This window comes from Mytilus edulis, chromosome 3, assembly GCF_963676685.1.
Source record: "Mytilus edulis chromosome 3, xbMytEdul2.2, whole genome shotgun sequence".
In the NCBI taxonomy this organism is placed as follows: Eukaryota; Metazoa; Mollusca; class Bivalvia; order Mytilida; family Mytilidae; genus Mytilus; species Mytilus edulis.
In genome coordinates this window covers 30,060,894-30,079,910 of record NC_092346.1, presented here as the reverse complement: position 1 = coordinate 30,079,910, position 19,017 = coordinate 30,060,894, and the positions used below count along the sequence as shown (strand labels likewise).

Sequence of the window (19,017 nt, the reverse complement as noted above, 5' to 3'; positions counted from 1 at the left end):
AAGCTTTGGTAGAACAGTTCATGCATAAATGCACGGACACGACTGGAAACTCCATTTTTCAATCTTTCAAGAACCATAATTCCTGAATGGTAAAAGTCAAAATCGTCATCATTAAACTTGACCTCCATTTTGTCATCAGTAACAACATATTAAAATTTGAGAAGCTTTGGTAGAACAGTTCATTCGTAAATGCACGGACACGACTGGAAACTCCATTTTTCAATCTTTCAAGAACCATAACTCCTGAACGGTAAAAGTCAAAATCGTCATTATTGAACTTGACCTCTATTTTGTCATCAGTAACAACATATTAAAATTAGGGAAGCTTTGGTAGAACAGTTCATGCGTAAATGCACAGACACAACTGGAAACTCCATTTTTCAATCTTTCAAGAACCATAACTCCTGAACGGTAAAAGTCAAAATCGTCATTATTGAACTTGACCTCCATTTTGTCATCAGTAACAACATATTAAAATTTGGGAAGCTTTGGTAGAACAGTTCATGCGTAAATACACGGACACGACTGGAAACTCCATTTTTCAATCTTTCAAGAACCATAACTCCTGAACAGTAAAAGTCAAAATCGCCATTATTGAACTTGACCTTCATTTAGTTGTCAGTAACAACATAATTAAATTTTAAAAGCTTTGGTTGAACGGTTCATGAGTTAATGCACGGACAACATTTGATTGCCGCCCACCCACCCGCCCGCCCAAACCACCCACCTGCCGTACATCCCCAATTCAATAACCGACATTTTTGTCACAAAACTCCGGTTAAAAATCATGATTAAAACAATGTATATGCAATATTTACCAATTTCCACTGACATGCAATGCACTTATGATTCAATTTATAAAAAATCTCTTATTTCTTTTATGTCTTATTTATTGTCTAAAGATTTCCCACATCAAATTCATCATTTGACTTTGACATGAGTGTACCTTTTTCTTTTTTTACCTGATAAGAAACTGTTAAATATTCTGATTTTTTCTTGGCAATTTTTGCCTCTTCAGACATCTGATACAGTTGGAAAGCACTGCTAATTCTGAAAAAAATAGTTGGGTATCAAGTATGATGTTTAACAATGTCCTTACAATCCCTACCTTACTTCTAGTATTACATCTGTATATAAACACTTTTATCTTACAAGAACCTCGTTCAATAATTTATACAAACTCAATAACTTACAATTGTAAATACTATTTTGCAAGTAAACAAGAGGAACCTAATAGACATAATTGCTCATGTATCAAAAATGCAGCTAGCATTGATTTTGTTGTTGTTCATAGTTCCAACCTATCTATTATAGTTATAAAGATAATGGCAAAATCTTTTAAAAATAAATAGGAGGCATATATCATTAAATTGTCAAACTTGAATTTTTGTAGATCTTCTATTCCAGATAATAATTTTAATAATTATCAGCTAAAAAGACGGGAACTAAAAAACATTCTTTTTCTCAAGGCGTACACTTTTTCCAATTGTATAGTTTGTAGTTGACCGACGTTTAGTACTTGTTTAAAGAGTAAAATTAATAATGACTAAGCTATTTACTTGAAAATAACAATAAACGAAAAAATAGATAAATAAAATTATAAAACTGAAATGATGTAATGTTATTATCCTTCAATTTCTCTGGTTTTCTTTTTCTTTATATCATTCTCTGCATCTGTTGTTTTTTATTTATTTTTGGAAAGGGGAAAAGTTTAAAAGTAGTGAAGGAATCAACAATATCAGGAAATTCCTGAACATTTATCTATGCAGTCTGTTACAATATATGTCCTACATTAGATATCTAGTTTATCGCTCTATTTAAATCTCACATTATTTACCCATGAATATCACTTGCACCTTGACCCTCTAACAAGGAAGTAATTTACCTGTAAGTATACCGGTAGATACAGTAATATGCACACAAGTACATTAAGAACTTTCTGAGATCATTAATAAAATGGCACTTTCACAACCTTCAGATGAAGCCCAGACATCAGCAGTATGTCAGCTCTGTGAAGAGTCTTCAGATATAAGATGGAAATGCATAAACTGTGATGTATTTATGTGTCAACTTTGTACAACAAAGATTCATACAAAACTTAAATCAACAGACCAACATGCACTAATCAATTTAAAAGACTTTGGAAGTGAAGATGTTGCAAAGGCAATTCGTAAGGTAGATCTTCAAAACATGCCATGTACAATCCATAATGACCAAATGTGCTGTGCATTCTGTACAGATTGTGACCAACCAGTTTGTATGGATTGTTTGATCGATTCCCATAAAAAACATGAGTATAGGAAACTGAATGAAGTTTATGATATGGCCATTTCTGAAATGAAGGACTTACAAAATAAACTTGTTTCTTGTCATCAGTTTTTTGGAAATGAAAATAAAAAACTAGAAAAACTCCTTCGAGATGGTGATAAAAATTACCAAGAAATAAAAGATAAAATTCTACTGAATGAGAAGGAAATAATAGAAACAATATCAAAATATGCAAAAGAACTTTTACAGGAACTTGATTCAAAATGGAAACCCACAGAGAATAAGATCAAAGCAGAACTGTCTGGCATTCAAAAGAATCAAGAGGACCTAATAACAAAGGAAACTATTTTGAAAAAAACCTTACAGTCTCATCAAGCTTCTGAAATATTCTCTTCCAGAAAAAAGCTGGATAAGACTTTGCCAAAAAAATCAGTGGAAACAATTAACTGTGACATTCATAAAACAAAATTTCTTTCTGGGAATATATTGGAAAAACAAAACACAAGAAGTACGATATTTGGTGACCTTTATGCAGTTCCAGATTTTGAACTATTTAGAAGCTATCAAAGTAATTTTTCAAATGTAAGGGATATACTAAACTGTGATGGCAATTCCACATTCATTTCATGCTATTATGAAAGTAAACTACAAAAAGTTAAATTTCAAGAAAATGATATCAAATTAGAGGAAGACCGTGGTATCCGTGTGACGAATATGGCCAAACTAAACAATGATGAAATTCTTTTTGCAACAGGGGAAAGTGACATAAAAGTGTACTCAATTGATAAACAATTCAAAACATTTAAGTCCTTTTCTCCCTTAACAACTACAAGTGTTCATGTTTCTAAAAAAAATGAAATATTTGTGGGGTTGGCTGAATGCTATCCTGTCACATATCCAGTTACAGAAGACAGTGTGAGAAGAGTTGTGGTTCTCAACCAGAAAGGAGATATTCAACATACATACGAGTATGAAAAAGATAATCAGAGATTGTTTACATTACCACGTAGAATCATTACCTTGAAGAACAATATTTATGTAATTGATAGTGATAATGAAGACTGGGAAGGCAGGGTCATGGTGTTAGACTTTGGTGGACTGCTTCTGTGGACATATAAGGGGTGTGATCTCAATTTAGATACAGGAAAAATCTATCCTACGGCAATTGAAGTAACCAATGATATGCTTTTAGTTTCAGATCAACACAACCATGCTATACATGTATTAAATTTTGCTGGGAAGTTAATTGCATTTAAGGATGTAAAACCCTTTGGGATTGAATTACCAATCAGTCTCAATTTTGATCAAAATGGAGTTTTATTAATTGGTTGCAATAGATGGGCAGTAAATAAAAATCCAAAAGCTAAGATATTTGCTGTGAAATTGGTTTAGAAAAAAAAATATGTACTCTAATTACTTCAATATTGTTTTATTGTTTATTTAGGATGGGAATTTGTCACTTCAATACCAAAAGTAATTAAAAAATTTATAAATATATAATGTGGATTTTATAAATAAAAATATAATTGAGTACTAGATCACCTATGGAAGATGATTTAGTAAATGGCTGAGACACCTATTTGGGTAGCAATAGTATGATTGCCTTCATTATTTTGTACATAGGCCATAATGTATTTTTTTTTTTACATTTTCTTTTTAGAAAACTATGATAAAAAGAGAATTTGATATAAAGTCATATGAAACCACAAATTAAAAAAAATTGAAGCATATGTTTTTTATAAGTAAATGGATAGTTTTCATTATAAAACTTGTGTATATATACTTTTTTTTTAAAGAAAATTCTTTAATTTGTCCAAATTTAGAAGAAGTTTTAAACTTTTTTTTAAGGCGAAGTGTACGTAACTAAACTACACAATGGATTTTTTAAAATTTCACATATGAATTCTGCTTGTAAAATTACACCAGAAAAAAAAATTAAAAAAGGGGGTAACCGTTTTGCGTTTATGAGATACGAGCCGTTGAAATTAACAGCAGGACACTCCTAAAATACAAAGGATATATAGGGAAAATCATCAAAATTAGCAGATATTTTTACATTATCAAGATTTTCTATTTTGTTGGTCAACAGATTTTTTTTTTAAATTGATATACGATTCAAAAATGAAATACAACTCCATCGGTGCAAAGAAAGTCCTTAGCAACCATGCTAGTTTTTACGCTACTTCTTGTTGAAGTTTGTTTTTTTGGCCGGAACATTAAAATTATACGGCGACGTCATTGTCTACAGTAACGTCGCCACAACTTCTAAGTCATAACTCTATTATACCGTACAATGTCGTAGCAATGTCGTGCGTGTGTATTACCCATCTTCCTATGTATTACAAAATATCTAGCATTATAAATTGATAAGGAAATAAACTAACTAATTTTGAAAAATGTTTCTGTCGCAAAAGAAAATGCAAGTTTGTAAATAAATTTACCGCAAATGAAAGAAATTTACCGTGGACTTTAATTTCATCTTTTCTATATTAGAGTGATTTCCGAACCTTTTTTAATGCTTGCATGGATTGTTTAATTCTTTTATGAATCAAATATCGAGTTTGAATTTGTCCCGGGTAACACAGTGTTGTCAGAATGAATTGATCGGTTTTAATATTAGTATCAGATATACACCTCATTTTCAATCTTACTTCTGCATGTTTTTATTTAAAAAAAGTAGACCTATTTTCTGCATATTTTCATGTTTTTCATTTCTGCATGTTGTTAATCTGAGGATCTGCACACAATATATTCTACATTATAATCATTAGTATTGTTTACACACATGCTCAAGACGCATCTCTGTCAAAACATATTTTATTTTACAAAATTTCCCATCTCGATCACTTTCCCTTTTCTTTAAATAAATGACAAAGAATGATGTAATGTTTGATGAATGAAGTTTCAGTAACATAAGAAAATATTTGTTTGTTCCATGCATTATTTGTTAAAAATCCACATATAAGGATTTAAATTGATTGATTGACTGTTGGCTGCTAAATGTCCAGTGGCATATTCAGGACGAGAACACGTTAACAATAAATACAATAGGAAGTTCTGTTCATAACAGAGGCCATCGGTTAAAATTTGTATAGGGAAATGCTTTAAATAGCAATATATATATAGTGTAATGCTTTAAAATTAATGATATAAGAATGTAACCTTATGAGAATGTATCATGTTCGATGCTTAAAAAATTTACCTAATAAAATGTTATAAGAATGTTCTCAGTGTAATGCATGGAGATTATTCATACTGTATTTCTACACGGGGTTTACCTAGCGTAGTGCCGTACGAATATAGCCTCTACATAATGCAAATGCATAGCTTTCCTATTTATATTATATAAAACAACAATCTAATCAAAATTAGATTGATAAAACAATAAGGAGAGGTGGTATGACATCCAATGAGACAACTACCCGCCACTGGTTAAATGAAGTCGATGTAAGCAATCATACTGTTTTCAACAATCAAAGGGACAAAAACATAATGTGTAGGCCACAAAATACTCCGATATGAAAAATGCGAAAAATTTCAAACGAGAAAAAATCAACAACCTTATTCAAAAAAAATAGTTACGAAAAACAAATACCATGTTGTGAAGTGACAGACTTGAACCAAAGTGAATAACAACCAGTAAACCATTAGTCCAATAATACAAAACTTTGGAGTTTAAAATAATTTACATTCAACGATTTTTATTGGATATTGGTTTTTTTTTTTGGGGGGGGGGGGGGGGGTCCAACGTTGATAATACAGAAAGAAATATCCAATAAAAAACTTTATATGTAAATGATATGAAACTCCAAATTCTTATATTATTGGACTAGCACAACACAGGCTTCTCAATTCTTGTATTATCATGAACTAGGTGAAAGCATAGAGCTGACCGAGTGCGAGATCTTCCTCGATCAATGTGGATAATCATTGAGGTTGTTTAAGCATCCCTTGCAGTAGACTTCGGTTAAATTAAAAAAAATAATCTTTAAAATGCTATCGAAAATGTAAAAGTCTGAACTCATTTCACCTCTCATTCCACTTAACATTAAATTGCAGTTTCAAGTGTCACAAAACTTTTCTGACCTCTTTTCTTTAACCGTAATAATATATTCTACTCATTCATAATCTTGAATTGAGACTTGAGAATAAAACGTTACTTCAAAATTACATTCTCTAATTTGAAATGATGCACACAGGCACAATAAACGAAAACAAATTTTGCTATATCTTTGAAACTGGAATTTGATAAAGAAGAAATGACGTGTTATATTTTTATCTTACATGTATGTGTACTTTCAACTTCAATTTGGTTCTAAATTTAGATTTAGTTTTCCCATAAATTGCGGATAGAATAGAAGACACATGTTTATTTTCTGCACATGTAGAAAAAGTTGAAAACTGAGAGTTGAATGACATAGTTTTTACTTATTCTAAGAGAAATGTTTAGAGTGATCACTTTTTAGTTTACTGAGTATTTTTTTGGGGCCTAATTTGTTTATTTTTCGTCTTTGTTCTTTTGACTTGTAAGTGTTGCACTAGTGGTCAAATTATATTCTCTTGGTATCGTCTTATTTTTTAAATGAAATCATGTCCTAAAATTTTCATTTGCACAAAATACGAACATGTCAACGTTTTTTTAATCTGATAATTAATTTCACATGTCATTCATTAAATTGTTCGTAACCTGAAACTTTATGTTGACTACTGTGTGTTTTCGTTCAAAACTATGGCTTTTAAAATGATATTGTTGGGTCAATTCAGGTTTCATTTTAATAAATTTGATATCAATAGAAGTAGAATTGTCACATGTTTATTTGTTTATAATTCTGTTGTGAGGCGTTTTTACAATCTGTTGATATCATAAGTTTTACACGAAATGCCTTCCATGTCCCAAGCGTCTAAAACAAAAACAGTCAAATTGTATTAAAGTCAGGCTGCACGAAACAAAAGAATGCTTTGTTTTCTAACTGGAGTAATTCAGATAATTTCTCATGATTAGGTTTTAAGACAGCACAGGCGTGCTTGTTGGATTCATGATAGGCCACACGAAGTAGTTTCTCTTTCGTGTGTCCTTTCTTGGAGTAAGGGAGATAACTTGAGTAACTAACGACGAACGTTATTAATCCCGTATTACGCTAGGGGCGTGCAATTATGTACACTTTGCCTTAATATGGCCAAATTAAAGAATAAAGAAATTCTTTTAGCAACAGGGGAAGATGATATTAAGGTGTATTCAGTAGATAAAAAAATAAAATCATTCAAGTCATTTTCTCCCTTAAAAACCATAAACATTCATGTTTCCAAAAACAATGAAATATATGTAGGCTTGTCTGAATGTACCCCTGTCACATATCCCCCTACAGAAGACAGTGTGAGAAGTAGTTATCAATCAGGACAGTGAGATTAGAAATAGATATGAGTATGACAAAGATAATCAGAGATTATTTACAGAACCATGGAGAATCGTAACCTTAGATGACAATATTTATATCATCGATTTTGTAAATAAACAGCAAGAAGGAAAAGGTCATCAGTTACAAGAAAATTTGTTCCCATTGACTTGTCAGCAATAGCTACTGGTATGATTTAGTGTCAGATGTACACAACCATGCTTTACATATATCAAGTTCTGCTGGGGAGGTTATTGAATGCAAGGATCTAAAATCATTAGGGATTGAATTACCACTTAGTCTTTGTTTTGCTAATAATGGAATTTTGTGGATTGGCTGCTGTAAAAGGGCAGCTGAAAAGGAGAAGAAAGCAAAAATATTTGCTGTAGGACTAGTCCAGCGTTTTTAGAGTTGGTTCATTTATATTTATATTGAAAATATCAATAAAACATTGTTTCATTAACTGGTTATACATGATGGAATTAACAAATCAAAGGAATCACTTTTATCTGACACAAATGCTCTACATTTCTTTTGTCAAAAATAGTAAAAGAAGAGGTGGTGTATATGTCAATGAGATAGCAACCATAACAATAACAAAAGACATAAAAAGAAGGGCACTATTCTTCTAAAAATGCATGAAATGTTTGCAACACAACATTTTAAAAATAAACAACTTTCAACCAACCAAGAGGGTAAACAAAGAGACAGAAGACAAGAAAGGGAAAATAAAAAAATATCTCTTGACTTGTTCAAGGAAAAACAGACAATACCATTTTAAAAATATGAATGAACAAAAAGACAAACAACAGTCTACAAATAAAACAAAGTAAACTAAATAAAGGCAACAGAAGTATACCGCAGTTCAGAGAAAACAAATCTGGGTTACAAACTCAAACCAAGGGAAACACATCAATATGAGGCATAGGCGGATCCAGGGGGGATGGGGGGGGGGGGGGGGGGGGGGGGGGGGGGGGGGGGTGGGGGGGGGGCTGGGCCCCCCTTTCGTGGGAAAAATTTTGTTGATAATATAGGCAATCACTGATGCATGCCTGGAGTGGACCCCCCCCCTTAGGAAAAGTTCTGGATCCGACACTGTGAGGGAAATAACAGAACAACAGAAACACTAAAGTGCAACAAAAACAAATGCCAACATACATAGAAACAGGCTATTTGATAGCAGCTGCCATATTCTTGACTAGGTAAAGAAAAACTGGTGGGTTGAACTTGGTTTTATGGCTATGCAAACCTCCCTCTTATATGGCGAAATACTAAGCATACAAACCTCACCGAAAACTGAGGGGGGTGATCTCATCTGCTCTGGAGGGTATGTAGATCCTGCTCCCCTAAGGATCTCCATGAATGAAAATTGAACGATGGAGGAACTTTCACCATGACACAATCCCACTACTATAGGGTGGCGTGATCAAAAACCTTTAATTCCTTCATTTCCATGTAAGGAATAGTGATCAGGCTGACTTATTGCTTATTTTATTTACTTCAATAAAGAATAACAAATATTTTCATTAATTGTCATTTGTAACAATTTCAATGTCAAACTACATTGCTTCCCCTTAGGCAAGAATAATGTGCTTTCAGTGGGGATCCCATTTGGTTTTCTTGCTATTTTGGTAATTGAATAGGGCTTAATAATCGGTTGGATATTTTTTTCACTGTCGAAGTCAGAACGTAACTGTATTGACGATTTGCAGCATCAACTACTAGAAGTTTTGTACTCGTTTTGTAATTGCTGAAGAAAATATTTGAAGGGCAAATGTTTAAAACTTTAAATTTTTAATGATAGCTAATTGCATAGATATATACTATGCAACATTCATCTTTCGATGAGAAAGAAATCTGGAAGACCGAATGTATGATTGTAAACTTCAAAATAAATTTGGAAATACCATACTAAATTCCCTATAGATGTTATCAAGTTGCAGTTAATGTTCATGTATTTACTTTTTAACTTGTAAAAATATCAAATATAGTCTTTCAATGGTGTGCTCTTGTTATATGGCATGAATAATGTTCAGTTTAACAACTTATTTTGTACTGGTTTAAAGGGTTATGCTGATTGCGTAAGTCATCAATAAAAGCTGACAAGTATGTGTTTCGACTTTTAAAACTTTTTTCTTTTAAAATTATTGGATTGAACGTTTATTATTTTAAATAAATTTACTTCATCCACAGGCCATTTTAAAATGTTGCAACATAGAAATGGAAGTACACAATATGACAGTTTGATTCATACAAACAGTTTAGTTCTTGACTGACCCTCACTGTCAATACGTAGTAGTCAGTTAAGATGTTTTCTTTATTTTCAAGTTCAACAATGTTCAAAGGGATAAATTAGTTAAATCAAGTACGGAAACTTGGAAATAATAATGATATGAAATTATTGTTATAGCTGAACATGATCAGAAGCTCCAGTATGAGTAATCATGTGCGTAAAGGAACAAGTGTACAAAAATAGATACACAGTTGGTATTTCTTGAAATCGCCAATGTCTGTTAAAATACAGGTCCTTTCAATGTTACAAAAATGTTGTCAATTACAAAACTAGGCATTTTAGTGATTTAAAAAAAAAGCATAACTTCCACCTTATAAAAGACATTTATATCTTCCTTGGCCATGCTTTATTAAGAAACAAAGATGTTGCACTTAAAATTATTTCATTCTGTCTTTAATTTTAGAAGGAATACTACTGTAAATGATAGAGAAGTCAAATATGTAATGCTATGGAAGGAGGAAAGACTTAACATTGTATGTATTCTAACAGATCTTTGGCACCATACCTAGAGTAGGTAGTTTCACAGTTACTCTGAAGACCTGTTCTGATTTATAATGTAATAGATGTTTAAAATTTGGAAAGAAGTTTTTATTTGAGAATTTGGCAGACCCATGCAGCAATATAATATAATAAATTTGAATATTCAGTACAGAAAGATCTTCTTATTCAACTTATGTTGAAATTCTAAAGGAGCATGAAACAAATCAGGATTTCTACTTGGACAAAAGTTGTGGTAGTATATGTTGGTTTTCTATGTGAATTTTCAATATTACCTAATTCATTCCTTTAAAAGTAGTTAAAATTGTTGTTTCAGGGTTTGTGTTAAGGGGAAACAAGACATTAGTCATCATGATATTGAGGATAAGTGTATAGAAACATTTGAGTCTTAAAAATAGATGCAGCATAAATGTTCATAGTTTAACTCAGGTTTTTAATAGGTATAAATAGCCAAGTATTGCTATATGTAGGGAGAACAGGCATGTTACTATCTTTCTAAATACACAATACATACTTTGCATGCCACATTTCATTTGTAGCTACTCTTTCCCAGGATGAGTCTTCAAAGCTGAAAATAAAGATTAAATATTAAAAATATTTAAAAAAAAATGTATATAAAAAATGTATATAATATGGTTTCTTCATTTACAAAACTTTGTTTTTGATAACTGATTCAATCTTCAATGCTGCTAAAGACATTTTTGTGAATTATTAGGAGAAACTAATTATACATCTTGGCCATATTATTCTTTTAATTTTCCACTCTCCAATTTTTAAAATCCAACTTTTTTGAGTGGACGAATATCACAGCTAATATTGTATTTTGATAAAGGTTATATATTACTGTAGCTTTCATGATTCATATATTTTCTTCTTCTCAAAGAAGTAGGTCCAGTAAGACCCCTTTTTGGCCCCAAAATATAGCAGTTTTACAAAATTGTTAAAATGTAAACTTTTAGTTATTCATTGGACAGTAGAATGCTTCTGCTACATAAATTTGGGCTGATTTTGACAATACAATGCACATATATCGGATACTAGCACCATTAAGTCATGCTAAATTACTGAAATCTTCACAATTCTAGCATTTTAGTTAAATTTTAGACAGTTTTCGTGTAAAACGAAAGTGGCCGCATTCGTGTTCATCCTTAATATTGAAATGTTAGTTGTATTTTATGATAATACATAACATATATAAAGGTTGAGGATGAACACGGATGCGTCCACTTTCATATTTGACAAAAACGATTCATTTTTCTGCATATTTGGTAGATTTTTCATATTTCAGCTTGAATCCGTGCGTTTTTTATGACTAAATCAGTTGAAATCTTTCACATAAACTAATTGATTCAAATAAAATAGACACTTAATTTTTAAAAAAGTGGTCAAAATCTTTCGTCAGATGAACATGAAATTTGAGACCAAAAATCTGCAAAACAACAGTACTCCACAAATAAAATAGAATCTACAGTAATCAAATGAAGATGGAAATTTCCTTATTTTTATCTAATCTTCAACTTTTTCTAGTTCATAAATGTCATTTTAAGATTCAATATATTGTTATGCTAAGGCCAGGATTTTTTAATTTATTGGTTTACGGATCCGCCGACCCGATTTTGCTGATTTCCAGAATAAAAATAAAATTCACTTTTCACGCTTTTTTATTCCCGCCGACCTTAACAAATGCATTATCCCTGAAAAATAATTAAAATATTTTTTTTCCTGAAATGAAATGCATTAATCACTAACAAAATTGACAACACTTTCTGGTGTGAAAAAAAAAACCTTCCAGTTTACGTTTCTAAATATAGACAAATCAATTATAACTGACCTTGAAATGTCGTTTGCGCAAATAATTTTGCGGAACGAAACTTGTGTTTAAAACCAATTACACAATAAGTTCGTTTACCTTATTTGTCATCAGTCCGTAAGATGCATCATGTCATAGAATAAAATTGAGAATGGAAATGGACTTGTCCAAATGTGGACAGGGTGAAGGCATCAAATTAAAGAACTGAATATTAACAAATCATTAGGAATTTTCTTGTTTTTATAGGTAATAAAAAAAATGTCGTTCATTTGGATAAAAAAACGGGAATGCAAGACAACAGATTAACCCGATATCGTTTTTCCAGTGGACGATTCTATTAGGTTTTTGACACGTGTGTTGAAACTTATTTTCGTACGACGTTTATGCATTTTTTCTTTATCAGTTTTCGTGCTTGAAGATCATTATTTACCAAGTTTTCTGGAATTGATTATAAGAGCTACGCGAATCTATTTTTCTTGTTTCTGAAATGATGATTTAATTTCATCTTTGTCCGTGCATCCCTTTTTTTTTTACTGTGAATTACTAGACAATGTCATGCGTAGTTTATAACAGCTGAGCAATAATATTTCATCGAACTAAAATGATGATAAAATAGCATAACAAACATATTGCTAGAAAGGTGAAATATATATTGATTTTGCATATTTTTTTGTCTTCAAAGATGATTTTTTTTCTTTTTTTTTCCCGACCGACCGACCCGACTTTTTCATGGGGAAAATCCGTAAACCAACAAATTAAAAAACCGTGGCCTAACTTGTGCCAATCCTTCACTGATCAAAATCTGATAATGATGAAAAATTTCCATGCTTAAAATAATAAAAAAATAGAAATATGGTATCTTATTATAAACAGTCAAGGGCATTCCTTAAACAGGTAACAATTAAAATTACCTATACAAGTAATGTTGAAAACGAGGCTAATTTAAATATAACTTATATAAGTTATTTTTCTGAATATAATTTTTATAGGTGTTCAATAATACAGATTTTACTAGCTTTAAATAATTTTCACAGTCATCTGGTTATTTTTCCTTTGATATATAAAAAATAATTCTTCCGAAACACTAATTAACTTTTTGACACACTTATCTTTCATACCGGGACGCTTCTGGGTCAAAGATTGGTCTTTTGGGACAATTAAATTATCATTTTCCTCTAAAATCTTGAAGGTAGACTGATATAAATAGATAGATACTTGTGAATTAATTAAGACCTGAAGTTATTTATAATTTGTAACCCAAATCAATTCCATATGTGCATTAGATAAGTGTAATTGCCATTTTTTTCAAAAATGTATAAAAAAACTTATTCAAGTAATATTTTTGTCATTATTTTTAAAGTACCCCTTAATCTCTATACTCCTCTAAAATTTGATAAATTCTTTATTCTATGATATAAAATGATGTTTAAAATCATGAAAACTACATTTAGTCTATGTTTCTATTGAAAATTAAAATAACTCTATTAAGTAATTTTATTATTTTTAAAAACAAAAATTACTTATTTAAGTAATTAAAAAAAATAACTTGTTTGAGTAACGCCCCTGACTGATAAAGAAGCAGTAAAATCTACATTAGTCTTACCCATTATAAGGATGAGTCCAGTTTTCCGCTATATCTTGTGTCTGTTTTGAATACTGAGACAGATTAATGCTGGAACCTTTCTTTATAAACTGTGAACATACTCCAAATGGTAGTAAATCATAATTAGACATCCAGGAATTCTCATGGTCTTGTACACCAATGCAGCCATATACTGACCTACTAATAATAAAAAAAGAATATGTGTAAATTTCAAATAAGCAAGTACAAGTAAATGCTTTTAAAAATAAAATCTGCAACAGCTGATTCTGTACCCTCTCTCAGCATTGGATTGATTGTTTTTTTTAATTATAAAGGTGTTAAGTAAGAATGTCTATTTTGTCCACTGTAGGACAATCGTGTTATATTAAAGGAAACAATGATAAATTGAGATTATTGAAGCCAGTAAACCTTGTTTACATAGATTGTTGCATGAGAACAAGACAATGATCTATTTTTTTCAGGATAAGGGTCATTGCTGACCGCCCAGGTCTCTGGTTGTAAGGAATATGCGCAATGAATGGATACAAGACTACAGCATTTAAGATTTCAGTACAAAATTTAAAATAGGACTGGACCTTTGGAATATCATAGTAGAAAATCAGAGACGAAAGATATATAACTACAATATGCTAGTCCTCAAGTTTGCAATGAAATCCAAAGTAAACATTAACTTAGTTCTCTATTTGATCACTTATAGCATGGGTTCTTTGCAATTGCTTCCTTGAAATTCTTTTATTAAAACAAATTCAGAACACAAGTGTATAAAGTATTTATACCTTTGTGAGTTTACATCCAAGAATCTTTTGAAGCTGAATGCAGTCCTTCCATCTGACATTATTGCATCATGTGTATATAAATGATCTCCTGGGAAAACTATATCTGGGTATACTTTCTTCATCATAGAAACTGACCAATCATACGTTAAAACCTGTAACAGTTATTAGAAATACAACTTTTAATGGCAACATGCATACATGGTTCGGTTGCTGTTTGATTTGAATTGCAATTGTAATGTTGGTTTGTGACAACATTTTTATTTTGAAAATGCCAAGTTTTGCCAACAGTCATTCCAACACAAGAAAAAATCTTACTAGTCATTGAGCCATTATTTTTTATACACAGTAAAATGAGTAAAAGAATCTTACAAATAAAAAAAGCAAAAAAGTATAATTGTCAGTACATTTCTAGATTTTCTAAATTGCATGCAAAAGACGCAAAAAAAATATAGCCCTTAAAACATTTTTCTTACAACCAAAATTTCTTATTTTCTAATTCTTATCTATATATCTCTACAACAAAAACTGGGGCCTTTCTTTATCTTCGCTAGATTTGATATATAATATTGTTGTCAACGAATTACCGGTCAAACGACCGAATAGTGAATACCAAAAACACTTAACTGGTTAACTGGACTTTTTTTTCAATTTTGATAGATTTGATATTAATTTGTATATTGAAATCAATAAATAGTTATGTTTTATCTAAAAAAATGTCGTCATAGTAATTAATTTGACAGATCTATTGATTCCCTTTTAATTCAATTTCCTATGACAAATACATATTTCAGTTGGAATTTCGCTCAATAAAACAAAATATGGTTAGCTTACCTCTTGATCAAACAGTAATAAATCTGGCCTTACATTTTCACACAAGTATAAATATCTGTAAAGAATAGTAAAGAAATCATAAAATTACAAGTAATCTCACTATAGAAGTTGACCTATATCAAAGGGATGGAAAAAGAATGTGTCCATAATACAAGGATGCCCTACTCACACTATCACTTTCTTTGTCCAGTACATAGTGAAATTGAGGTCAAAACTTTAATTGGCATTTAAACATAGAGAGATCATATGTACTTAGTTTTAAGTTGATATAATTATAAATTCATAAAAAAATACCTTTAACCTGAAGCAGGACAGATGGATGACTAAGAAACAGACAAACAAACTGAAAAAGATAATGCCCCTTAAGATAAGGCATACAAAAATTGCTATATCAATGTTAAAATGCCACCAATCCCACTAAATTGTACAAAAATTGATATAAAAAAAACCAGTGTATCTTCCTGAAAATATATTGGGTGATTGTTGGTTGCTTAATGTTTAGTGGCAACTATTTCAAGCATGCTAAAGACAAAAACAAATTAAAGTGCTTACATAGAAGGGTTTGGCCTATAAGTATAACAATTGCTTAAAATGTTTAAGCCAATTGCAGCTTGATTCACCTCTACAAACTGATCAACTGGTATGACAAAATACCTAAGGTTGTAAGTGTGTAGTGAGTATTCAGTGAAAAAATAATTATGCTTACCATCCAAGTCCAATAATCTAATGACTGTGTCATGAAATTAAAAGAAAATAATCACTTCTATTCTATAAGGCACTTGTTTTAAAAGGTTGAACTTGAAAAAAACTTTTATACATATTTTCAATGTAAAGATAAATTGTGAGTACGGTATAAGGTTCTACAAAATAAAAAAAAAATCCTCTAGCTTGTATGCAAAATTTGTCAAAACAATGAAGTTAAGCATTCATCAACTAAAAACATTCAATTTATGTTCTGACAACTAAAACAATTGGTTCCCACAAAAATCTGCAATACCTGAGTGTATTAGAAGGTAGATCTCCTTTAGACAAAACAAATGATCCATTTGGTATTGTATTGAGAACGTCCATTCCAAACTCATACACTGCTGTGTTCTGACTCTGATTACAGGAGGGATAATTTCTATTCTGAAAGACAAAATAATGAAACTGACTCCAAGGGCAACATATTTTTTAAGTACCAGAATTTATTCTTCTAATTTTCTAATTTTCTGTAACAAGATTATAAGCCATAAGAAACCATATCACACTCACGCAATAACATTTGGATGTTTAGTGAACTGTTTAATGGGGTTAAAAAATTAATTTACAATATGATTTTAAAAGTACACCTCATGATTACAATGTATTATAAGGTTCAAGATGATAAACTACCCTGACCAAAAACTTTAACCTAATATCAAACAGACAGAAGAACACACAGACCATAAATCATAATGCCTCTACTTTTGTAGGTGGGACATTAAAAAATGCACTCTATATTTTTACCGTTACACTTGACCTCAAATGCTATGCATGCCTCTTCCTAAATATCAGCATTGTCATTGTCATCAATTTAAATTATTGGCTACATAAAATCAGCAAAATGTTAAAAAAAGAAATAGACTTATATGAGAAAATATGAAATTTATATTACAGAAAGATGTAATGAATTTCTATCATCACTAATAAATTCAGAGATTTTTATTAGGAATCAAGTTAGACAGAATGACTGTTGCTCAATAGAAAAGTGTTCACAAGACAATATCACTTCAAGTTATTTGGGGATTGACTTATGTTTTGGTAATATTGATGCAACACAACCTCTTTTGCTTTTATGGGACAGACATTTTCTGTTCAGACATCAAAATTGCATGGGAAAATCAGTGATGACATGTATAGTTTGACTTCAATACAGCAATAAGGTGCATTTTAGTCCTGAAAATGAATGAGCAAAAGAACAAAAATGGATTTTTTTTAGGGTAAGAAAGCTTTCAAAAATACAGTGTATAATAGCATGAAAGATGTTGTCAGTAGTTAACATACCAGTTGAAAAGCAATCAATGCTATCACTATAAGTACATCAATGAGTAATTTTCTGAGTACTGGAAACTGATCTTCAAAATACCTAAAAGGTAATCAGAAAACAAACAATTAATAATATAAATGCAACTTATAGCGTAAAGAGTAAATATTCCTAAAAAAAATCATTCATGCTATAGACATGAAAGGAGCCTTAATATTAAGTGCCAGTCTGCCTAAGAATCAAGCAGTGGTGAAAACATCAGCAAAACAAGAATGTGTCCATAGTACACGGATGCCCCACTCATTTTCTATGTTCAGTGGACCGTGAAAATGGGGTCAAAACTTTAATTTGCCATAAAATTAGAAAGACCATATCATAGGGAACATGTGTACTAAGTTTCAAGTTGATGTAACTTTAACTTCATCAAAAACTACCTTGACCAAAAACTTTAACCTGAACTTTGCACTATCATTTTCTATGTTCAGTGGACCATGAAATTGGGGTCAAAACTATAATTTGGCATTAAAATTAGAAATATCATATCATGGGGAACATGTGTACTAAGTTTCAAGTTGATTGGACTTCAACTTCTTCAAAAACTACATTGACCAAAAAATTTAACCTGAAACGAACGGACACACAGACGGAGGAACAGACCAGAAAACATAATGCCCCTCTACTATCGTTGGTGGGGCATAAAAACCCACCCAATTTGACATTGATTTTAGTTCATAATATGTAGTTATGCACAAAAATAACATTCATTTTTGTTTTCTGTTCTGGTAATAGCAGATACAGTTTGGTTGAAATGCACTAGATATTAACAAATAAGGGGAGATAACTCTGTAATTTACTATCATTCTAACCAATTTTCTAACCAAGTTATTTAAGAAATAATTGATGGCAGCTATACTTTATTGTATTTTTAACATGGGTAGGCATTATATTCGTGATTATTTTTGCCAGAGCGATAGCTACAACAGCCATTGAAGGTTACAGTATGTGTGTTGGCTCTTCCATCAACCTCCCTGTTGATTTTTATTCAACTAGTTCAAACTAGTAATGAGTTGTAATAATTTTAAAATTCAATATTAAGGTAGATAGGGTGTCTTCCTCCATTTTGGATTTTGAAATACTAGAAAACAAGGTCTTGATCTTTGATGAAATGTGCAAATTTTTATAGTAGTAGGTAATTCATGTGTAAGAATTTTCATTATGATATAGAAAATGCCATGTTTGATCATATTTATGATTGTATTTTACAAAAATAAAAATTCTTTTGTTTGATTAATTTTTTTCCAACTTTGTCAAATAAGGGGAGGCAACTCAAATGCAAGGGCAGATAATTCAGATAGTGTTACTTTTACAATAGAATGTGTTAGGAATTTACCCATTTTTACACGCAGCAAGAAAACGAGTCCGGTGACCCCCTTTTTTCTTTTTCTTATCTGAAAGCATAATATTGGAGCTATCTTCTCATATTTTATCTCAAAATTCTATGGTGTGGTTTGCGTTTTATGGCAGAAAAAGGGGTTTTCCA

General features: G+C 31.0%; 1 protein-coding gene across 1 annotated transcript in view; it reads right to left on the bottom strand.

Moving 5' to 3' along the window:
* Nucleotides 1-19,017, bottom strand: part of LOC139515159 (protein O-mannosyl-transferase TMEM260-like) — a 43,837-nt gene that overhangs the window by 9,994 nt on the left and 14,826 nt on the right. Inside the window, exons 13-19 of the mRNA XM_071304722.1 lie at nucleotides 17,498-17,579; nucleotides 16,470-16,600; nucleotides 15,473-15,527; nucleotides 14,642-14,793; nucleotides 13,866-14,045; nucleotides 10,967-11,020; nucleotides 963-1,050 (exon numbers count right to left, since the gene is read on the bottom strand). Coding sequence (XP_071160823.1) covers nucleotides 963-1,050; nucleotides 10,967-11,020; nucleotides 13,866-14,045; nucleotides 14,642-14,793; nucleotides 15,473-15,527; nucleotides 16,470-16,600; nucleotides 17,498-17,579 — 742 coding nt within the window. The remainder of the gene's footprint in view (nucleotides 1-962; nucleotides 1,051-10,966; nucleotides 11,021-13,865; nucleotides 14,046-14,641; nucleotides 14,794-15,472; nucleotides 15,528-16,469; nucleotides 16,601-17,497; nucleotides 17,580-19,017) is intronic.